The following is a 24,053-nucleotide window of genomic DNA, read 5'->3' on the forward strand; positions in this document are numbered from 1 at the left end:
GCTGTCCTCAAACACTGCTCCTCTGCACAAGCCAGCAGGGGCTGGGATTCTTTCAAAGACATGCATCATCCTAGCCTGGGGAACTGCCAAGGGCAGCTGCTCACTAGGAGAAGGAATTCCCCCTAAGCTGTTTGAATAACTTGTAAAAGCCTTTTAACAGAACCACTTTGGACACTGCTAGGTAAAGATGCCCTTTGAAAATGATGGATAAAACTAAAGATCTTACAGTCCGGATTTAAAACTGACATTAAGCTTTCCTAGCATCTGCCATATATTATAGGGATACATACTTGAACTTTTGGCCAATGACCACTACCCTTAAAGAGTCAATTGATCAGTCAACTGATAATTCAAGAGTTGGATACACAGGCAATGTCAGGCTTGGACAAGTTGGGCTTAAAAAGTCTTTGCTGAATTGAGGCTCAAGATAGCACTCAGGGACTTTTCCTTTACATGTGATAACTGATTATCCAGCCTATGACTTGGGAAGTCCAAGCCAGTCCACTCTAGTTTGCGCCAGTCCTTGGACTTCAGCTTCTATCAGTGCTTTTCTCTTTGTCCTTTACTCATCTTCCACAGCTCTTGCTGTCCACAGCTGCTGCCAGAGCATGCCCAGAGACCTGGCAGGAGCACACAGCTCACCAGCTATCCTCAGCTTCATCAGTAACCAACACAATAATGACAAACCAAACAGCAAGAACTTCATGACAAACCAAAGGGAGTATAAACACTGAGGAAGAACAAAATGATGTTTTGAAATACCATCTCAGGCTCCTCTTTCTCTATATAAAAAGGAACTTTTTCCAAAGTAACCAAAGAAAGCATCAGGAAAGACCTAGACTGCAAGTGGGGATGACTACCTTTGCATGCAAGTTGGTATGGAGAGGTTTGATGCCCATCCAAGCAATGGCATTCCCCTGATTAGAAATCAGCTTGTAAATGCTTGGCAGTCATACTGTGAATATGAAATATTCCAGGCATAGAGGTGCAGCATCATGCTATCGTTGCTGGCCAGAATATGCCCAGGACAGTTGCTAACAGGGAGCAGTAGGAGTGGGAGGGATTGAGACACATGTATTGCAGTCCTATATTCTTAAGCCTCCTATCAGATAATTCTAAGAAAGGGTGAATAAACTATGAAACCAGGAATGCCCTTCAATCCCCAAATGTTTATCTAGTCTCAGCCAAATCACTGAGCAAAATATTCATTTAGGTGGGATAACAAGTGGGAAAGGAGGACGAGAAAGGACAAATAGATGGAATTGTTCACTAAGTGATTACACATTGCACCATGCTCCCACAGCTAGTTATCTATGACTGTGCAGATTAAGATGGACAAAGATGAAAAGAGAAGCACTGAAGTGTGTAACTGGGTTCTGGGAGACATCTGTGAGCTTTGTCTCTACTCAGAGTTCTCACTGTCCTGTGCTTTAGTAGCTGTGGTTTCCTATTGCTGGCTCCTTGGTCTCGGAGGAGGCAGGTGTGTGGCATTGTTCAAACTGTTAGAGCTCCCAAGGAAAATACAGGACATTCGGAGGCATGTCTGAATAGCTGTACCAGTTTGTTTGCTGTTTTTATTTCCTGCGAGAAAATGAGCTACAACCTTTTTCTCCTGGCTTTTGTCCTGGGCATTACTGGAGCTTTCCAGTATGGATTGCAGGTCTCCATTATCAATTCTCCTGCTGAGGTAAGCATGGAGAGCTCAAAGAGTGAGCTACCAGGATTTCACTGCTCCCAGGCATTCATGCCTCTACACGCAATGGCTAACTTTTTTACTTCTGCTTTCAAAATTAGACTTATCATGGTTTCTTAGTTCTAAGACTAGCTGCTACTGCTCTTGTGTTTCATGGGGTTTGAACTTCTGTCTGATGTGACAGAACTGGGAAAGGGAAGGATCCATAAAATCAGCCATTTTCCCCTTACTGAGTTGAAATGCTCCCGGGGCATTCTCCTCTGTCCGTTGCTCAGGGAGCCCTTGTATCATGTGCTTTACCACACACGCTATTTCCAAGTGGCTGTAAGGTGAAATAGAACAGGGAAGGACTGTAGCTCTAGAGCTGAGGTCAGCACCAATACCTGCAGCTGGAAAGGGAAAATTGGGGAAGGTGTTTGTCATCCTGAAAGGTACCTAGGACACTCAGCTCATACTATTACCACAGACAAGAGGGAATGGCGGGAAAATATCAGGTAGCAAAACAGTCAGGGTTTAGCACAGAAACAGAAAACCCACCTACCATTCTCTTACTGGCACTCACAGTTGATATTTAATAGTGATGTATTTATTAATTGGATGTCATTGCTAAAACATCAGCTCCAGGGATGTTAATGGCAAAATTCCCATTGATTTCACTGGGGCTAAGATTTCAACCAAGTTATCGATAGAAATGTATCCAAAAGAGCAGTAAGTAGCTAAGAGAATTTAAAAAGTGGTGCAATTATGCAAAAACATGTTGACTGAGTCCATTGTTTGTTTTTCTTTCTTTTAAAGTACATCAAAACCTTCATCTGTGAGACCTGGCTGAAGAGATACGGCTCTCCTCTCAGCACAGAGATGATCACTTTGATGTGGTCCTTTATTGTGTCCATTTACAGCATTGGCGGGCTTCTGGGTTCCTCGTCTGCTGGATATTTGTCTGTTAGATTTGGAAGGTAGGAAGAGTGATTACACCAGTCTTTCTATCTACACCCACAACTGCAGAATAAGAACCTGTGTCTTGGGAGAAACACTGCTTGTAATGTGGCATTGTGAGTAGCCCAGGGCTTCCAGTGAAAGACCAGTATAGCGAAGAAACAGAACAGCAAAATCTGCCAATAATCACAAGGAAAATCATACCTCTCCCTTATAAAGCCCAAAGCAAATGCTGTCCAGGGAAGTCATACAAGAAGTACATGTACATTTTGAAGAGAATTTCAGAGACAGCTACTCACAAAGCTTGTTCTTTACTGTTAGATATTGACTCCACTAAAAGCATCAAAAGCTTCAACTAACTTACCAGTCTGTGACAAAGTTTTCCTATTGCCATTTCCCATTGACTTAACTGCGTCTATACAGAAGCCAGTACTGAGTCCGTAACCACGGTACAATTCAAGCCACTCCTGTCACACTGTGAATGACTCAAGGGCAGTATTTATGCTCACATTAATCTGAATTATTTCCAGGAAGAAGGCCATGTTGTTTGCCAATATTCCTGCTCTGCTGGGTGCAGCTCTGATGGGACTCAGCCAGCTGTGTGGATCTTTTGAGATGATCATTGCTGGAAGGTTATTTTCTGGAGTGTGTGGAGGTAAATTGACATTCCTACCTGTGGTATTAAATAGTGGGAAGAGCAGTGACTGAGGGTGAAAAGGATTTACCTGAGTAAACAGATCCCAGATTTTTACTACACTCTGCAGAGAACATGATTGCTGAATGCATTTTTAACTAAATAAGAAGCCACAAACATAATTAAATTAGTAATGTCTGATATCTCCATTTCTCTTTCTTCTATCTTTACATCCAGTCCATATAAAAGATACTGCCAATTTCTGAAAAAGCCAAAGCATGCAATATTTCAGGGAAGCATGCTCACTCGATAGAGAACTGGCCTCTGTTTTTCCTCTTGCTTTTCTCTGTGGCTGATGCTGCCCTCCATATTACAGACAATGGAATGGTTCTCAAGCCAATTCAATTAGAATTTTCAATTCTACTTTCCAGATGCCTCAGATGGTTACATTCTGCCAGTGCTTTTGATCTCTGTGCAGTTGGATAAAGATAATACTAACCAGAAAAAAAAATTGAGAGTATAAATATTAATTAATCCACTGAGAAAATAGAATGTACAGTGTTTGCCAGCTTGGAGGTTTCAAGCAGAAAATAAGGCACATAGCATCTGAATAGCCACTGAAATGTGTCATCTGAGACTAAAGGAAATAACCACAGTCCTGTTGTATATGTGGCTGTAGGAAACAAAGTAAGAGAAGGCCAGCCTGCTGAAGGACAGATTTCCCAGGGGCCCGTACTTACTTAGTGAAATATTTAGCAAAGGCACAAGGCCCAGGTATGGGGCACATGCTTCATGTCAGCCAGCCACATCCTCAGCATGGATAAAAAGGTATCTGAGAGCCAATCCCTACAGGTTCTGTCCATAGTGGTCCCCTCCAAAACACCAGACCTGTGTGGGTTTGCATTGCCCTAACAGTCCTTTGTCACCGCAGGTTTAGCTCTGAATATCCATATCATGTATGCTGGGGAATGTGCTCCGCGGAAGCTCCGCGGGCTGATTGCCATAACAGCTTCTACCTCCATTGCTGCTGGAAAATTCGTGGGATTTGCTCTGGGTCTCAGGTAAGAGAGTCTGAAACATAATCTATTCTGCTATTAAAATACATGCATATATCAATGCACGCCTATGCCCAGTGGCTGCTATTGGGGCAGTTGGTACCAGGATGATAACTCACAGATCTTGTAATAATTGTAATGTCAGAAGCAGAGGGATCAGCTCGTGCAGGTTCTTCCTTCAGCGCTTGTGCTGGGACTGCTGGTCCCTGTGAGCCCTCAGCTGCTGCAGGAGGATACAGGTGGCCTTGCTGTGCCCAGCACTGAGAAGCAGGAGCCAACACCTGCAACTCCTGTGCTGCAGGTAGTGATCCTCTGCACTCCCTGCTGAAGACTCCTGGGTGGGAGCTGCTGGGACACACGCAGGAGGGCTGAGGAATCACCCTGTGTCTGTGTGTGCTCACATGGCCAGCACATATGGCTCCTCAGCCCCTCTCACTCTGCTGGTTTTGTTCCAGAGAAGTTCTTGGAGTGGAGGCTCTCTGGCCAATTCTCCTGGCAGCCAATGCGCTTCCTGCCCTTGTTCAGCTTCTCACCCTCCCCTTCTTCCCAGACTCTCCCCGCTATCTGCTCATTGACAAGAAGGACAAGGAGGGATGCATCAAAGGTGAGGAAATGGGCCATAAATCATTCATTTCAGGAAAAAGGGAAAAATACAGTTAAGCCCCAGATGAGCCTGGAAGAGAGGTACAGGTGGGAAAAAGACTTGTGGTCTTTTGGCTCTGAAAGTACATTCAACTTTAATGAAAGTCAGCCACTTCTGTTTGGATATTTGTGGTCTCTTGGCACTAGTATTTCCCTTAGCCTCTGCCAGGGTCCTCTGAGGGATGTGATCACACACAGCTTGTATTTCCATCAATGCAGATTCTGCCCTGTACAAAGTAGAGATACAGTACCTTCTCTGTGTGAGAGAGGCCCTGTACTGTCATGCTGTATTGTATGTTCTTCAGTAATCCTAACAGCAGCTTCTGACAGAAACTGAGTAACAGCCACTGTGGGTATTTAACTATCAAAAGATAGAACTCCTTGGATGTAAACTTATTTTTTATATATGGGAGTGTAGTGATTTGGTCCAAAATACCCACCACTGTTCATCCTCTGTGAGACAAGAACCAGGAGAAACGCAAAGCAGGCACCAAACTTGAAAGAATATAAAGAAGTTTATTAACAGACCTAAAAGAGGAAAGAAAAAAATTATACCACCTTCAGAACTCTCCTCCTCCCCCCACCTTCCTCCCTTCTCCCACTGACAATGTGAAAAGACAACCCTTAAGATGTTCAGTCTGTTTACCACTTCCATAATAACCTTGTTCAGTCCATTTAGAAAGAGAAGTCTCTTCTTGCTCATGCTATGAAAACAGTATCACAACGAGACAGCCGCCCACTTCCAAATATCATTCAGTCCATTTAGGAAGAGGAGTCTCTCTGCCTGCGTGTGAGTCCCTTCCCCCGACTTGCAGCTTTTCCCGCAACTGCTTTCGAGGGTCCACTCTTGAAGTTTTTTGGGGTACAATTTTAAGGTTGAGCCGTTCAGAAACAAAAACAGAGGCCCTTCTCCTTCCCTGGGAGCAAAGGGTCTTCATCATCTTCATCTTTAGGACTACCTCTGGGAGCATCTCTAGGGACTGAGGTTTCTCCTTTCCCGTTTGGAGCAAAAGTCCTCATCTGGTTCATCTCTCCCTGTCCAAACTTCTCATGCAATTACAGCTGCGTCAGCATCTGCCTATCTCAGCGCAGGTGCTTTTGCTTACGAGCTGAACACTCCACCCCCCACATCTTCATGGAATTACAACGGGATACTCTGATATATCATAGCTTCTCAACAGAATTTCAGCTTTAAGCATCTCCTCTCTCTCTTCCCTCAGGTTTTCAGCTCTTCACAGCAATAAAAAGGGTTAATCTCACCTCGGCCTTGCAGCTTTGCAGCTGGAATGTTGAATTTTTCTTATCGCAGTGCAGAGGGGGGAGAGCCGAGCCGCTCTGGCTGCCCATGGCAAGGCAGTGGGGGGGGTTCCATGGCTGGAACAGGTCCATGGCCTCAGGATGGCCGTGGCCCGGCCCGGCCTGGCCCAAGCAGGGCCTGGCCGGGCCCGCTGGCCCCCACACGGGGCCTGCAGCCACCTGTCCCAGCGCTGGGAACGAGAGAGAGCTTGGAGGGGGAGTTTGTCTATTCTTAAATGTGTATCATAGAGGCAGTCACAACTTTAAGTGGCTTAATGAATTGTCCATATTCAAACTGGCCAGTGATAGGTTCTATCAGTTCCCAGAGGAAACTGTAAGCACCCCTTAGCAAGGACATCCCTTCCGGGACTATGCTTGCTAACCTATAACAAGGAGTCATTTTACCTTTTCTGTGTTTTGGAGCGTGCACTAGAACTGCACCTTTATCAGGAGGGTATTCAGGAAAGGATTGGTAAGAATTTAGGTGTGACTTACATTGAAAGACTGTCAGCAGCTATTGGCCAAAGGTGAGGCCATGATTAAGATTTATGGGTAAAAACAGATAGCAGTGATCTGGATCTGTGTCATATCTAAGCCCAGATCTCTAGGAAGTTCACACAAGAAAAGAGCATGAAGTTCTAACAAGATACTCTGCAAAGCAGGAAATAATCTTCTGGCTTCATGTCTGTGCTGGTGAGCTTGGTCACCTCTCCTCCTCTCCTTCCAGCTGTGAAGCAGCTCTGGGGAGATGGGGACCATATGGCTGAAATAGATGACATGATGTCAGAGCAAAAAGCCATCCGTGGGGAGAAGGCAAAGAGCGTTTGGGATCTGCTCCGTGACAGAGCCGTGCGCTGGCAGCTCATCACTCTCTTCCTCGTCGTCTCGTGCATGCAGCTCATCGGGGCCAATGTGGTGCGTGCAGTGCTTTGCTTTTCTCTCTACATTGCTGACAAGCTTCTCAGCAAAAGTAACCTCTGCAAGGAGTTGTGAATGACTGCAACAGTGCCTGTAAGGAGGGATCTGTTGTTACTCTTTATTAATACAGTCTTTTCCCATGGAAGTTTGGGACCTGGGATAAGTCAAGAACTGTGTTTTAGCAAGCATCTTCTGAAGGCATTTCTATGGATTGCCCTGTTATGATAAGATGATTTTGTATTTTGTTAAGGCCTAGTTAGTTATTTTCTGTCCAAAAAGACAGAAGCTAGTGTAAACGTGGCCACATGTGTACAGCTTTCACAAATTTCTATTCTTTCCAGGTTTACTCTTATGTATACAATATCTTTACAAAGGCTGGAATCCCCCCTGATCAAACCCACTATGTGTCACTGGGGGTTGGGACCACTGAGATCCTCTCCACAGTCCTGTGTGTAAGTGACTTTTCAGCTGAATTTTGTTTGGCTGTAATACATCGTTCATTTTGATCTTCAGAAATACTGTAAACGGAGCTTCAAGAATCAAATTTTTGTGACAAATCAACCATGGAACCAATCACATAAAGTCCTCTCCCCTCACCCTGCAAACGTGGGCATTTCTATTCTGTTTCTGGGAAGAGTGGAGAGTCTTTCTGTCAAAATCACAACCCATTCTGGGCCAGTCTTGGGAGCCCCAGTACCCCCTGGAAGAAGAGCAAATATCATTTTTCAGTCAGACTCAGGGCTGCAGGAATCACAGCAATTAACAGTGTAAGCATTCCCACTCTGCTCTCCCATCTGTCTCTCCTTTGCCTGCAGAATGCCACCTCTGACCTCCTCTGCCCAGTCAATGCCCCCTGCAGCCCGGCACCTCCCCACCTCCTGCTCCTCCCTGCAGCGCCTGGTCCTGCTCAGGCTCCCCAGCTGCCTTTACTCACCCTCCCAGAGAAGGCGCCACATCCCAGTCTCCAGTCCTCCAGTGATTCCCTGCCTGGCCAGTGAAGGCAGACACTGGAGCAGCTCAGCAGTGACTGCCTTCGGTCTGTCCTTCGGAGCTGGCAGCGTGTCCTCCTGCTTGCAGGGTTTCCTCATTGAGCGTGCAGGGAGGAAGACACTGCTGTGGAAAAACTACACTGTGATGGCCTTGGCTCTAGGGCTCCTCACAGTCACTCTCTCACTACAGGTAAGACCCCACTGATGCATTAGAACTGTGTTAATGTTTTATTGTATGGCAGATATCACAACTATTTCCCTCCCCACAAATCACTTTTTAGTGAGAAGAAGTATTTTTGGGGCTAACCATCATATTAATAGAGGTCTGTTCCCAGCCATGTACACAGGGATTAAAGACAGACCACCAAGATCCCTGCCAAGGCTATCTCATGAAATTTCTGAAAGTAGAGGAAATAGATCTATGTTAAGCATTGACATAGTTAGTAGTGGTGAGCATTTCTAATGGAGCTAGATAAACAAAATTTTAATTTCTGATTTTATTTGCTTTTCATTTCCTACCACAGGACTCCTTTTTCTGGATACCATACTGCTCTGTTGCACTTGTCTTTATTTTCATCATGAGCTTTGGCATTGGGCCAGGTTGGTATTTTCTACTGGAATGATTTCATTTACCCACTCATTCCTTCCTCATTGCAGCCTTTAGGAGAGATCCCAGGCATAGCAGTTTCATAGTAAGCATGAATTCCTACTTCTGATTCAGTGCAGGCGTAGATATTTCCCTCCATACTATGGTAGGAGGTAAAATTCATTTCCTATTGCATTCCTACATGCCTTTTTTCTGAAGAGCCAAGCACCACCTCAGACACTTCCAGGCCACTTAAAGCCATGAACTTATGCAGCAAAATGAAGTATGAGGTACAGAAGCATCTTGCAAATTTCTAAGCTTCCTTTTTTCTTCAAATTTTTTTCAGCTGGAGTACTATGTCCCTTGCTCACGGAAATATTTATTCAGTCATACAGACCAGCTGCTTATGTTTTTAATGGTGTTACAAACTGGATCCAACTCTTCATCCTTGGACTTTCGTTCCCTTTCATCGTGGTAAGCAAAGTAGGGTGTTTGTTTCAGTTCAGAGGAAGTTAGACCCCTACTGAACGCAGAGAATGCTTCTCTTATCAACACTTCATGCAATGGACAGAGCCCAAATTAATTGCAGTTCTGATGGCCTCTTCCTTTTTAACCAGGTATTTACTGAAGTGTAGCAAACCCACCAAATGCTTCTAACTCTACACAAGTTAGAGTGACATTGGGAAAGCAGATACAGTGACAGAGGCACTGACACTGTCAGATGTCATTTGAAGCAGGAATATGTCAACTAAGTCCCTGACCAAGTTCTTTTAGTAAATACAAACCCAGAAACTCTATATCATAAGAGAAAGAAATCGAGATAAATTTTTATGAACACATTTTGTCTCTTTGTTTTCCTGTAGGAAGGCCTTGGTAATTTCTGTTTCATCATTTTTCTGACATACTGTCTGTCCATGGCTATTTTTGTATTCCTGGTGCTGCCAGAGACCAAAGGAAAGACCATGTTGCAGGTCATGGAGGACTTCAACCGCCTCAACTACCGTGGAAAGAAGGGACAGGCAGTCCTACAGCAGAGTAACTGCTCAGTGATGACTGTTACTAAGCTTTAAGAGCAAACTCTCCACTTCATATTTTGCTCTTTTATTACTGTAGTGCCCAGAAGCCTCACTAAGCAAGAGAGAATCCATAGATCCACCAAAAAACCACCTGCTGTGCAGAGCACAGGATGAACTTGGTGGTTCTCTCCAGCTCCTGAAGTATGAGCTGAATTAATTCCTCTGCAGAAAAAAAATTAAACACGGTTTATAGAGAAAATAAGATTTTTGTCAGTCCCTCCTAGCTTGCAGTTGTAAACAGAAAACACAGGACCTGCTATTTTCTTGGCAAAACCAGGACTCCACAGTTGGAAGAAGTGATTCTGGAAGGTCCAGAGGTACAGCAGACCTGCAAAGAAGACAGAGCTTTGACACTGAAATTATCTGCTCCTATTAAGAAGTCAGTTCTGATGAGCTTTCGCAGAGAGGAAGCTTCAGTCCACAGGAGAAGACGTGTTTAGCTCTTTAATCCAGTGGAAGAAGAGTGCCTTGCCTACCAGTGGGCAGGATTGATATGCAGTGTTCCCCCCACGTTTACAGTTTTAGAGATTATTCTATTGGGAAAAACAGGACTGTGTCAGCGCTGAAAGAAAGCAATGAGCAGAGAAAGCAGAGCAGCAGGAAATCATGAGTGAGCAAATCCACAGTGGCAGGATCTCCTTCTTCATTAGCAATGACTATGTAGTGTGTCTTCAGCCTGGAGAACACTGGGTTTCAATGGGATTGAGCTCCTGAGAGTAACCGGTACCGATGAGATAGAAAGGAGGGACACCTCTCCTGGAGAATTTAATCTGTATGTATGAGTGTTTTCTTCTCTCTCCGGGCCTCTGAATACTTCACATTTTCATTATAAAACCTGGTAAAAAGGGCTTCACATTTGTATTCATTGCTACATGACATGACACTTTTTTTGGTCTTCTTCATGCTTTACAGTTTTCTGATAAGGAAATAAAAAGCAGTGGCTAGGAAAACACATCCTTCTGATTGTGCCTGGATTGGTTTTCATTGAATGAAGAGTCAAGGATAGAGGAGAACCCATCTTCGGGGTGGTGTTGTTGGGGTCAAGGAATACTGTCTCTGTCTTGTTCTGGAGATGAGATCTTCACTACCAGCTGATGCAGATGCTGCACAATAAATTTTGCAAAAGGATCTGAATATTGAGTGGCAGTTTCTTTCACAGCCCTAAGGGTCCTGCTATTTTATCTTCACACTATCCTCCAGCAGTATTTGTGGCAGTGCCAAAAGCTAATGCCAGGAGCAGGGTACTTCCCCAACACAGCCATCCCTCCCATGACAATCATCACACTACCAAAAAAACTAGATAAAGTTTATTGTTTCAAGGCTTTAGATCATGGATTGTACAGTACCATATTAAGAACCAACATACGTTTCTTCTTGTTCTTGTCAAAAATGCATGGAGAGAAAAAAAGAAGCATTTGAAGTGTTTTGAAAAGAAAATATTAGGTTAGGCCTTGATTATTTTAAAGGTCTTTATTTGGTTTTGTCTTTCTCAGGCTTACTGTTTCCCAATGAGGAAGTTTTTACTGTCTTACAAGACGTTAAAAACTCATTTCTTTATACATGTCTTCCTACAGCATGATTGTGTTCAACCTGTGTTACTTCTTCCCTCTTACTAAAGGCAGTCCACAAGAGGGAAAGCAGTAAATCATTAACACTGACATAAACTATTATGGATTGGGAATAAAGGTTGAAGAAGTACTTGTGAATCTGCAGTGTAGGATCCAGGATCACACAAGTGCAACGAAGGGCATCTTTGAAGACAAAATCACTTAAAGCCCAGAGTATTGGTTGAGCTCCATACTGGGTCTGGAAAAAGCACATTTCTTGCAGTGTTCAAATCCCAGGTGGAAGGATGAATCTTGTCCTCTTCTTTAGGAAAATAAATAAAAACTATACTAGGTATTTAAGGCATGTTTTTTCCATTGTACAGCACTGAACAATAGTGTGAGGCCAGATGAAAATGAGACAGCAGTAGGAGTATTCTAGGAGGGACACAGACAAGAGGAGCAAGAGGAACAGGGCTCTGCAGGGACTGTTTGATCAACCAGATGTTAAAAACTGGCCACAGACAGTGTTTAGAAACCTCTCCAGAAAGGTCCAGAGCTGCCATATGTATCCTTCCTTCCCTCCTCACCTCAAAGAAAAATCTTCCTTTCCCCTCTAGTTCCTCCAGGCTCATCAGCTCTTTGCCCACTGAGATGTGGCATCTTGCTCTGGCACACAGAGAGTCAATTCCACTCTTACAGATAGGAAAGAGCGAGGCTTTTGACCAGTTCTGGAAAAACTCTGACCCTTATAAAGAACTGGGTGTTAGCAAGGACACAAAATGCCAATATTCCAATACTTTGTTTCCTGCATCTGGGAAATTGTTCAAGCAATTGTAAATCTTCCAGCAGGCAGAAAGAGGCATTATGGCTCAGCTACAATTCTAAAGGCCTTTTGTAGACTGGAGGGGAGGAAAACATCCCCTGCCTAAGCTGCTTGTCGGAGAGGTGAAGAGGGACTCTGCTCCCCTGAAAGGAAGATGGTAGCACTGTCTGACTCCTCACACAACAGGAACACGCAGGTGTTTTAGCAGTGCGAGTAAGGGGGAGTGCTCCCAATTCAAGAGGGATAAACATTTACCAATGTTGTAATCAGCTTGTTGTATCTGGGTCTTAGAATAATTAAACCAGCAAGAAGAGGCCCTGGCCAGTGTCAGGGGAGGACACAATCTGCTAAAAGCCACATAGTTAGAATTTAACTTCTGCGCTGTGATCCCAAGCTCTTACAATCTCAGTGTGGAACCCATCTCTCTCATCTGACAGACTTGACAAGGGCTCTCAGAGCGGGCAGGGTTTCAAGGGGAAATGGCTGGTTTCCTCTCAGACCTGGTGAGTATCCAGCTTCTTGTGTTCTAGCCCTGGTCACTAAGAGCAGCATGGTCCTTAAAGATTACAGCAAAGGGAATCATTCTTTCTTGTAATTAAAATGAGCAACAGAGCATGTTCTTGGGACAACACTGGCTCAGCAATAAGATTGACTAAATGACACCTGCAGAAAATACATTAGAAATGCAAAACAGTGAGAGGTTTAAAAGAGGACCTAGGAAACCAGGGAAGATGGGAGTTTGGGGAAAGATAGAGAACTTAGTGAAAAACACAAAACACAAAACCCCTCCCACTTCACTGCTCTGCACTGTCAAGGACAATTGAGGATACTCATCAGTTTAAAGTGTGACCTGACTAAAAGCCTGAAAACATATGTGCTTGTGAGGAATGCTCTGAAATTCAGTGTACATCATAGAAACACAGCATTTCCAATAGGAGTAATTCAGATAGTGCCTCTAAAAATGTCATTTCATATGGGGTTCATAAAAGTGAAACGTAAAAAAAAAATAAGATTTAAGAGGACAGACTTGAGTAATCTCTGGAAAATGGTGAACACTGTCCCTGAGGAGGCAAAGGTGAAAGCAAAAAGGGATTGAAGAAAGCTGTAGCTTCTTTCTAGTACAAAGGTAAACACAAATGATCTCAACAAGGCGTTTATGATTTTTGTTTTCTGTGGTTAGCAGAACTAACAGAATTAGAGAATGTATCTTTTCAGATTGTTAATAACCAGGAGACGAATATAGCAGAATGTACAGATTTGTAATTTAACAATTTCCCATGAATTTAAGTTGATTAGTGAAAAATTCAAGATGGGTTTTTGCATTTTAAAGGTTTCTTAATCATAGAAATGTGAAGATATAAGATCCTGTAAATTATCTCACGGCCTGAAAGGTGTGCTGGTATCAGGAACTTAGGATGTGTTTCATTCTCTTTGGCAGGTTCAATACCGGAGGCTATTGCTAATGATTATGGTGCTGGGAATTGGTGGAACCCACCTCTCTGGTTTTCAAATGTCTGTGATAAATTATACTTCTCCGGTAAGCAAAGCCGGAGAAAAAAAATCACATCTCTAACTGTTCCTCGTGGTCCTAGGCCTTACACTTCGCAGATGCTTTACAAAAGCTCTTAGGTATTGCTATGTCAGTTTATTCCCAGCAGTTTCCAATGCCATACTGTCCTGTCAAAGTTCGCATGATTCCTAGGAGCTGTGCTCCAAAGACAACTTCCCACAGAAGTTTGTGGAAACAACATATTGAGATATCTCCTTAAAGTTTATGACATGGAGAAAAAGAAATAAATCTAGCTGATAGAGTCAGCCTTCAGCTCAGCCCTTTTCTCTTTACATCCATTCTAGCCACAAGAACATTTGCACCTTACTATAATGAATAAAAGTTTCTAATTTTTTGGTGTAGGAGAGCTTGGATTCAATGCACTAGAGTATAATTTATTTTTGAAAGATTCTCTTACACTATTAGGCTGTATGAGAGGAAATACCACTCCTAATTGCAAACAAGTGTCCTATAGTCACACTTTTAGTCATGACTATTAATCCAATTTTTTTTAATTGTAAACGTTATGAAGAACATTATGATTAGTGCCTTGGTGGAACAAAAATCTCTTTCTCTGTCCCAGTACATTCAGAAATTTATCAACGAAACTTGGCTGGAGCGATACGGTTCTGTGCTGCCTCAGGAGACCCTGATGTTACTGTGGTCCCTCATTGTGTCTGTGTACTGCATAGGTGGGATGATAGGGTGTCTGTGCAGTGGGTACCTGACTGCAAAATTCGGAAAGTAAGTATATTTCCCAGCATCTTGCTACCCAGGGCTGCAACAGGGGAAGCTATTAAATATTATTCAACTAACAGAAAGGATACCAGAATCTCACTGCCCTCTGCTGCCACAGAATTTACCCAGCATGTAAGTTATACCTGCATGCATTGGAGAAACAAGAACATGTAGATATTTCTGATTCCCTTGCCACAGCTTTTGTTGGCATACAATTCCCGTATTTTTGCTGACATTTTACCCCCAGCAGTTTCCTTCAGCCTCATGGTTTGCTCACACAGCGAGTAAGAGGAATCTAGCTTTTCCCTTTCCACTCCTCTGCAAAGACCTCATGCCTTTTCATAACCAGATTTGATTGTCTTATAAGCAATGGACTTAAACACGGCCATGGCTTCAGTCTGTAAATCCAGAGGAACAGTCAGACATTAGTCAAAGAAGAAAAAGTAAAACATGGATCATACCCACGTGTTGTTTGCTGTTGCAGGAAGAAATGTCTCCTGTTCAATGACGTGGTCCTAATAACAGCCACGCTGCACACTGGCTTCAGTAGGAGAGCCAAGTCTTTTGAGATGATCCTGGCAGGGCGCTTCCTCGAGGGCATCGGTGCTGGTAGGACTCCTCACTATTCCATGTTAATGTGACTTCTTTGGGGTGGATACAGAAATCTTCCTGCTGGGAGTACCCAGGAGTGTGCTGTAACCCAGTGGAACAAGGAACAAATTGGGGCAAGGTAAGAGAAGCTGTCCTTTGCCTTCAAGAGGTCTTGTAGAGAGATCTGATGGATTAGCTAAACAGCTTGCTTAAAGTAAAAGGTGCGTTTTCAGCCTATTACTGCAGAGGATATATGGGAAAGAGTTCAGAAGAGAGAGGAGAGAGCTGAAGGGGAGCTGAAAAGGGGCCGTCTCTCTTTCTTTCTACAGCTTTAGCACTCTCCTGTCTTCTCCCTTTAGGAATACATATGAATGCCCATGTTCAGTATGCTGGAGAGATCTCACCTAAGAAGTTGCGTGGATTTATAAATGTGACCTCGACAGTGTTTCTTGCACTAGGAAAAACTGTAGCAAGAATTCTTGGATTAAGGTGCCTGTGCTGCTACTTCTCAGCCTGTTTTATATTTATTTTTCTTCTATATAGCAGGAAAGTGGTGTTCTCCCAGTCCTAGAAACAGACATACACCAAGGGTGGGGTTTTATTTTGCTTAAATACAGCAGTCAAAAAGGAGGCATCTACCCCATACAAGTCACTGAGGTTTCCATGTCATTCCCTGGGGAGAGAAAGGCCTGTCCCTTGAGAAGGAAGACTCCATCTCTGGAGGTGCAGTCTCTCTGCTGAAGTTAATAAGAAAAGACTATGTAAATACTCTTAGTAAATCTGTGAGATCTGAAAATTTTGCTAATTTCTTGATAACCTCATGCAGACTTGCAGTATTGGTTCAAAGGGCTGTTGTGAGAATATTCTGACCTTCAGAAATTATTCAAACTCTAAGAGTCTGCAGTCTTGCGGAAGAAATAAAGTATTAATCTATTTTCCTGTCCCTAACCTAAACATCATCTATTTCAATTTAACTTTTCAAGGATTGTATGTATTTTGTGTCTCTTTAGCTAGCCTAGAATTTAGAAAATACCAAATTATTTATAAACTGTAATTTTACTGGACTATAAATAGATTCTAACATGCTTTCATAGAGATCTTTTAGGAACTGAAGACATGTGGAATGTGCTATTGTCCTTCTCTGGACTGGTGGCATTGATTCAACTGCTCTTTTTACCATTCTTTCCTGAGTCCCCGGCCTATCTTTTGCTGCAAAAAGACAACAAAGCTGGTTGCTTGAAAGGTAAAAGGAAAATTTAGATCCTTATTTTGTTAAATCATAATTCTTGGGAAAGTGAAGCTAACAGCAGGAATTGGCTTTTCTATTAGCCAGCTACAGATTTCTTGATAATTACATGATTAAAGTCCTCCAGACCAAGTAGAGTCATCAGAAATATTTAAGATCTACCCCTAACTGCCACAACATTTTCCAGGGAAGTTTCACCATGTTCCAGTAAGTGATGTTCCTTCCAGTCCTTTGCTCAGTAACTTATGAATCAAAGCATGGACTCAACTGCAAATATTTAGTGTCATTAAAAGTTGAAAAACACAGAAGTATGAGTGGAGCAGATGATGGAGGAGTATACTTCATTCTGTCTCTTCTATAGCCATGAAGCAACTCTGGGGAGAAGGGAACTATCACACAGAATTTGATGACTTGATGAAGGAAAAGGCTATAACAAAAGGCACGAAAATCATGAATGTCCTAGAGGTGCTGAGAGAACGATCCGTGTACCCACAGCTGTGTACCATGGTCCTCCTTTTACTGAGTCTACAGCTCTGTGGCCTGAGTGCAGTTGAGTATGCCCTATTTCCGTGCTCAGATCTGCTGTTAAGCCTCCAAAGTGCCACAGTGCCAACTTGTCCCTTTCCTCTGGGGCTACATTATTCCTCCTCACACAGAGCACACTGCCTGAGACCTGTGGCATCATCCCCAGTATTCTTCATACCTTTAAGGGAGCTTCTTAGGTGGGAATACAAGAGATCCAACTCAGCCGAAGCTCCTGCAAGGGCACTGTTACCTTCACTCCCCTGGTGGTATGACCAAAGAGTCGGTAGAGGAAAGGGTTGCAAGTATCCTAAGGCTTGCAGCAACCCAGCACCACCTTCTTTGACTTCTGCAGTAGAAGATGGCCAGCTATTTCCATCCGGTTTCATTTCATTTGATAAAGGACATCTATCCATTAAGTAATATCCTTTCAGCTGTTTCCACATTGGCTGAGCCCAATGCAGCCGAAGCTGGCAGTCATTCCCCTTCATTTTATCACTTGTCTAGGGGTCTCTCTCCATAAGCCCTGGTTCAACCTGTGAGCTCTGCTGGAGGTGGTTCATTCCAGCTTCCAGCAATGGAATTCCCTCTGCACTCTGCTGGCAGGGAAATGGTGCCCATTCCCTCAGGGACTCTGCAGATGAGCAGCTTCTGTTTAGCAGCTGGAAAAGGTCATCAGAATCAACTGTTTGGATGACAATGTATGGTCTGCTAAGACTGAGATTTGCTTTTCTTTCTCGTCTTGTCCTTTTCCTTTTCCTTTTTGTCAGAACGACACCTTTTCCCCAAATCTTACAGGCAATATGCTCCTTTCAACTACTTTTTTGTTTTCCTTTTTTTTTTTCTGGACTTACAAATCCCTTTTCTTGATTGCCATTAACCTGTTGATTTCTCACATTTGGAGCAGTTATGTCACCTCTCCTAAGCCCAATAATGTATTGCTGTTTTTGCAGTGATGACAAATCTCGTTCTCAGTGATGCTGGATAAGCACATATCACATCTATTATTATGCTTTATTTTTCTTATTTCCCAGATCACCTTCTACACCTCAGAAATTTTTCGGACAGCCAATCTGCAGGAAAACATAATTCCATATGTATCTCTAGGAGTTTCAATCTCTGAACTCATCTCTATCATATTCTGTGTAAGTCAGAGCTTCCTGGGGTTTTAAGAATTAAAGTATTCTTCCTTAAAGCAAATGAATCTTCTCCTTATGAACCAAAGAATTTTTCTGTGGTGCTGCATAAATCTGTACAGTGGTTGTTACCACCCACTGCAAATTTTGTCCCAACTTTCATGTGTTTCTTCCCATCTTTCAAGGGGAAATGGCTGGTTTCCGCTCAGACCTGGTGAGTATCCAACTTCTTGTGTTCTAGCCCTGGTCACTAAGAGCAGCATGGTCCTTATAAGAATCCCTTATGAAATGTCATTCAAACATAAATATGTGTACTCATTTCCATGTATTTGTGTGTATCTATACATTCAAATGGAGTTGTAACATGCTTCCATTGATTACAGTGTTTAAGAAGTAGCTGGGCAGTAGAAGTAGCTGCAATGCTGGGCAGTGATGGTAATTCATAGAATTAGAGAGTCTAGAAGGAGTTCAATAAAATAACAAACTTGGTACCAATAAGACTTGTGTTCTCTGACGTAAAAAGAGCTCAAGGAGAATGCTTGATTTGTTGGATGGCTCACAGATGGATTTTGCCATGCTTCCAGTGATAGGCAATTTTTTCCTATTCCTCAGAGCTCCATAATCGATCGGTTTGGACGTCGAATGCTCCTGTGTGGTGGTTATTTGCTGATGGCACTGATACTGGTGTTGCTTGAAACGAGCCTTCTGCTGAGCGTAAGCAAATGTCTCTCTGGAGTGCACCTGCATCAGAATTCTCTGTGCAGGACAGCAGATAGTCAGCCTTAGCTTTCGTGTCCAAACCAGCAGGTCAGAATATCTTCTAAATACAAGCTCACTTCTGTAGATGTGACACAACAAGCGGCTTCTGGCCTTCCGCTGTGTTCAGTAAAGAAGGATAAGTAGGTCTAGAGAGCATCTATTACACAGCTCAGGATCATGGGCTTTTTCACAAATATTGCTGCTCCTGTGCTTGGATCAGCTGTGCTACAGCTATAAAAGTAATTTTTATTCTCTTCCCTCCCTTCACCTTTGTCTAGGATCAGTTCCTCTGGTTGCGTTATTGCAGTGTTATTCTCATCTTTTTATTCATCATTGCTTATGGACTAGGACCAGGTGAGTACAACAATAAAAGCCACAGGAAAGCTTGGACCACAGGGATAAGCACAGGCCATGAATGTATTAGAACTAGAATGCGTGAGTATGTCTTTGAAAATCAACAGCTTAGTTGAGACGGAGATTGAGGGAATCTCAATTTTTGATGAATTAATCACTCAAGAAACAATGTCTTTAACAAATTATATTAAATCATTCACACCCAGATGAATCAGGACCCTGTTTTCTCTCACTGGATTACTGGTTCAAACCAAATAAATTCTTGTTAATCAATTCACGAAGACTTGTTTTGCACGGTGTAAATACTGTTCAGTGCACAAAGGTTCAAACGTCTGATCTCTGCCAAAGGGCAGAGATAAGCTTTTCTAAAATATCAGAGTTTTCTCAACTTACCTCTAAAATCATACTCTGTGAAAGAATGACACCTGACAGCATGCATAATCGGTTTCATAGCACTTCTGTGTTCTTGCTTGTCCTCTCTTAATGTCACTCTTAATTGCCTACATCAGTAACACCAGACCCAAACTTACAGCTCTCTGTTAAAACCTCACTCACCTAAGACCAGTATTTACTCTGGAAGTTCTCTGACTAAACACTACCAGTAGTTACTAAAGTCTCCAAGTTCAAATGGCAGCCTTTAGTATTGTAAGGGTTGTATATGACAACCACGAACGTCTTGAAAACACAGCAGAATTTCCACAGTAGCAGAACTGAGGTAACTTCTATGGGAAATGGTCAATTACAACAATGTTTCTATCACTTTTTTTGTTGTTTTTTTCTTCAGCTGGAGCTGTTGTGTCTGTCATGAATGAAGTCTTCACCCTCTCAACAAGGGCATCCGCTTTTGTAATTGGTGGAATCGTCATTTGGCTAGGCCTCACATTCACTGGAATGATTTTCCCCTTTGCTGTAGTATGTAATTTGATTCAAATCTTCTCTTTGACTCTGTCAATTTAATCTGGATTTCTAGGCTGATCTAGACAGGGAGTAGGATGAAATGACTTGTAGATTATCAAAACTGTGAATTCCTTATTGGTACAGCATAGGAAGACAATTTATATAAAACACTTCCCAATACTTCAGAAACCATCTTCTGCCCCAAGAAGAGATTTAAAAGACAAATAAATATTGTTTCTGTAAAATGACCCTATTCCTTATTTCACAGGAACAGATCAACAAATTTCAAGAATCTATAGGGGCAAGTGTTGCCAAGGAAATCACTCATCTTGTTCTATTTTTTATCTCCAGATGCTTCTTGGTCCTTTTTGCTTCCTCATCTTTATTGCTGTCCTGGTCATTTCAGCGGTTCTTATCTACCTGTTCCTCCCAGAAACAAAAGGGAAGTCAACCTCCGAAATCACAGAAGAATTTAAAACCTGCCACTTTAAGAGGAAACGTCATCAGGCTGTGGAGATGAATGCCGCTGAGGAAAAGACATTTTGCACCAAGCTCTGATAAGCCACCATAAGTAATTTCCACTGTTCAGGCATAACAACATCCGTTGTATTTCAAGTCTTCCTCCATTGCTATCATTTTAAAGCAGCAAGATTTGTGTCTATGTTTCTTACTTTATAAGAAGGTTCTGCTCAGGATTAAGAGCAGGATGAAGAGAGGATTAAACATAGGCATAGTTCTTGCGAACAATTTTCATGTCATCTCTTTTTGCTATCACACTCTAAAGGACTTAGTATTGATTACAAACACTGTACATGCATAAACATGTAGAATAACAACTTCTATTTCTGTGAGCTGACATCGAGTAACTGTGTGTCCTGATTGTCTCTATGACTGTCAGGGATCAGCCCTGATCCCTGGGCATTTGGTACAGACAAACTCTCACTTGCATCCTCTGGAGCAAACTGACTGCACTCTCCATGCATATCAGTTGTAGCAAAATCAGGAGGAAGTTCTTGTAATACATTCTGGTGCCTCATGGATGGCACACAGGTTAATAAATACACATGCAGTGCTGAGAGCTGGAAGACAAGAGCCCTGGAGAGATACAGAGAGTAAGACTTTGAGAGAGTACTGAGACAGCAGACAGTTTGAAAATTCAGCCCATTTTATAAATAAGTAACTGCTCAAAAAAAAAGAAGTTGTATCTGCTAGCTTTGTACTGGCCTAGGACACGCAGCACTCTGCTGCTGCCCATCAGCACACAGTCCTACACTTTACCACTGCTGAACTCCACCTCTGGACTGTGCTACTCAACGACTGCCGGTCCTGCTGACCACTGCAGCATCTAATCACTTCCCACCCCAAACTCTTCTACCTTTGTATAGGATGATCAATTATTTTTCCTTTTTCTGTCATGATTACAAATGGTATTCCATGCCTCCTCTTTAGCAGGACCAAAAAGTCCTTTCTTTCTGCAGTTTTACCATTCTTATTTATTATCATTGTGCTGAGCTCTGAATTAGTGTTGAGTTTTAGGGAGTTTTCTATTTAAAATTTTCAAATAATATATTTACTGCTTCTAAAGGAATAACCACAGAAGAAACTCTGATATTAAAGCAGGAGTGTGTGTTTCAGCAGTTGAAACCTGGGTTAGATTTTATATTCACTCCCTTCATCACTCCCTGTATCAAAATAGGGAGCACTCATGCTACTGACTGTTCTCATTCAGAGGGCCCTCTCCTGTTGAGGGACTGAAATATTTAATCCACCCATTTTAAGCATTGTCCAATTGCTACAAAAACCATAAATCAACAGAAATCTTACAAAGTAAACATTAACCTCAGCCTCAGAGTAGGATGGTTACTTAAGCTGAAGGTGCAGAAAAGGCATGAGAGAAAACATTTCCTCAGTCTGACAGAGTTCTGTCTGCCTGGGTTCAGCCATCCTTTTGATATAAGATGGACAAGCTCCTTCCAGAAGTGGTGAGTACTGCAGCTGGCAGCACCAGCTGTTAGCATTTAGTTTTCAGAAGAACTGAGAGGTTGGTTGTTGCAACCACCATACCTACAGAAAATGCATTACATATTTATCAAACTTCTTTCAAAATAATAGGATAGGCAGGGGATAATACTTTTAATTTTGTTACTGTAAAAATTAGAGCTAACATCTAAAATTTTAAAAAATCAAAAGACACTGACAATATTCTGGACTAAATCATCATGGAAACTTTGAAGGAAGTTCCAGCTGGTTAGAAAAACTAATTAAAAAAAATTAAATTCATCTCGTTCTTAAATGGTGAGGTATTTCTGTACCATTTTTATCTGCTCCCGCTTGCTTCCATGTCCAAGTGTGATACTATCAGGCTATTTTCCTAGCTGCTAGCCTGATAATGCTATGAAATGGTACATTTGAAAAGAAAGGTTTTGTGGATGGTTTAGTTAGTTAATGTGAAGAAGAGTAGCAAAACTGAAAATCCACAACCTTTATCTCTCTGACCTTTTTTTGCATTGATGGCAGGCATGTTCTGCTGAGATTGCTTAAGCATCATCAAACAAGCCAATATCCTAGAAATGCAGGGACTATGATATCACAGCTTCTTCTGTGATGAGATTGTACTGTTCTTTGCATGTTCAGTACCAGTGGTTGGTTGTAATGCTCTTTGTGTTGGGAACTGGTGGATCCCTCACAAAGGATGATCCCTTTCAAACCTCTATGAACAAATCCTCATCCATGACAAGAACAAATCCTCATCCATGACAAGAAAAGCAGATACAGCACCTTCAGGAGACACTGATGGTGGGGTCAAAATGTAAAGGATGCTTCCCAAATCAAATTGCAAATTGTTTCCATTGACTTTCTGTTCCCAGCTCTTTCCACACACCCTTCTTTGCAGAAGAAAAGAACAAGAGCTGGCCTATAGCTGCCTCTGACTGGGCATGCCCAGGTAACAAACACATCAGTCCCTCCACTTAACAGATGTAGCTACCATGCCCTCTTCCCTATGCCCTCTCTGACAGCGCAGTTTGCAGCTTCCCTTGCAATGCTATAAAGGGGAATTTCTAATGCCTGAGTTTCCTGTGTGAAAATAAGAACAGCATGAGGCAAAATGGAACAAAAATGAAACATTTATGTTTTCCATGCTGTTCTTTCCTGGTCTGCACCAGTTTCACAGTGAAATGCAATTGCAAGTGGCAGTACCTCTGAACGGTGCTGAATAGACATTAAAGTCATAGAGTCACTAACTCAATAGAGAGATGGAAAAATACATGATGGGATCAGTGTTAACTCTTGGCACTGTACCAGATCAATGGTGTGTTCTGCTGTGGTAACTTCCACTTTCATGTCTCAGTTCCTTCTCTCTGATTTTACTTTCTTTGCTGGTCCTTTTGCAGGAACTGGCCTCAGCAGAAGCACAGCTGGAACACTGCAGAAGGACTGTTCATCCCTGTCAGACAGCACCATGGCTGGTTTAAAACCATCAGCCTTGGATCCCTCTCTCCCTCTCTTATGAAGTCCAGCCATGCTGACTCTGATATAGCTCCAGTGTCTCCTACAAGAAGTCAGGTTGCTTTGCTGGGCACCTCCTCTGCTTCACGGCTTGATGAACCTTTCCATCTCAAACATTCATCCTCCCAAACTGCACTAATCCAAAGTGCCAGACCTCAGGAGGTCTGTTCTCCCAAATGCTCACTATTGCTGCATCTCTTGCAGTTACTGATAAACCAGTGAGTATATGATTAACCTGCCAGTATTAATCTTTATGAGTTGTTTTAATCCCATCCCAGGGTCTCTCTTTCATACTTCTGCAAGCAACATCGCAAATTATTTTGACTACTCACCCTGCCTATCTTGCCTTCAGGAAAGAAGAAAATTTTAAATATTTTATTTCTATTGCTGTTTCACACCTAAAGACTGGAGTGTACCATGTCACAGTAACCAAACAAACTGGATTTCATGAAGTTAAACTTTGCCATCATCATCATTTTGTCATCATGTTCAAAATGCTGTAAAAGGAGAAGCAAAAAAATAAAATAAAATTATCTTCCTCTGATTCATTTCCAGGAAA

General features: G+C 42.5%; 2 protein-coding genes across 3 annotated transcripts; both read left to right on the forward strand.

Annotated features, from left to right (window-relative positions):
- The first annotated feature begins 1,591 nt into the window (after positions 1-1,591).
- LOC104688592 (solute carrier family 2, facilitated glucose transporter member 11-like) lies at positions 1,592-9,828 on the forward strand. The gene is made up of 11 exons (XM_010398149.4): positions 1,592-1,687; positions 2,489-2,649; positions 3,160-3,284; positions 4,195-4,324; positions 4,774-4,922; positions 6,984-7,171; positions 7,516-7,626; positions 8,252-8,353; positions 8,688-8,763; positions 9,096-9,223; positions 9,613-9,828. The coding sequence occupies exons 1-11, from the start codon at positions 1,592-1,594 to the stop codon at positions 9,817-9,819; spliced, it is 1,473 nt and encodes a 490-aa protein (XP_010396451.1). The 3' UTR covers positions 9,820-9,828.
- A 2,752-nt stretch (positions 9,829-12,580) lies between these two features.
- LOC104688588 (solute carrier family 2, facilitated glucose transporter member 11-like) lies at positions 12,581-24,053 on the forward strand. Of its 2 annotated transcripts, XM_019285299.3 has the most exons (13): positions 12,581-12,698; positions 13,634-13,732; positions 14,328-14,488; positions 14,967-15,091; positions 15,433-15,562; positions 16,168-16,316; positions 16,681-16,868; positions 17,876-17,986; positions 18,590-18,691; positions 19,015-19,090; positions 19,875-20,002; positions 20,339-20,558; positions 23,380-24,053. In XM_019285299.3, exons 1-12 carry the CDS (start codon positions 12,675-12,677, stop codon positions 20,543-20,545), a joined length of 1,500 nt encoding a protein of 499 aa, XP_019140844.2. In that variant the 5' UTR covers positions 12,581-12,674; the 3' UTR covers positions 20,546-20,558; positions 23,380-24,053. The 2 variants fall into 2 exon arrangements, with proteins under 2 accessions (XP_019140844.2, XP_010396448.2); XM_010398146.4 differs by lacking the exon at positions 23,380-24,053 and having other exon boundaries at positions 20,339-20,843.

Source organism: Corvus cornix, chromosome 15, assembly GCF_000738735.6.
Source record: "Corvus cornix cornix isolate S_Up_H32 chromosome 15, ASM73873v5, whole genome shotgun sequence".
NCBI lineage: Eukaryota > Metazoa > Chordata > Aves > Passeriformes > Corvidae > Corvus > Corvus cornix.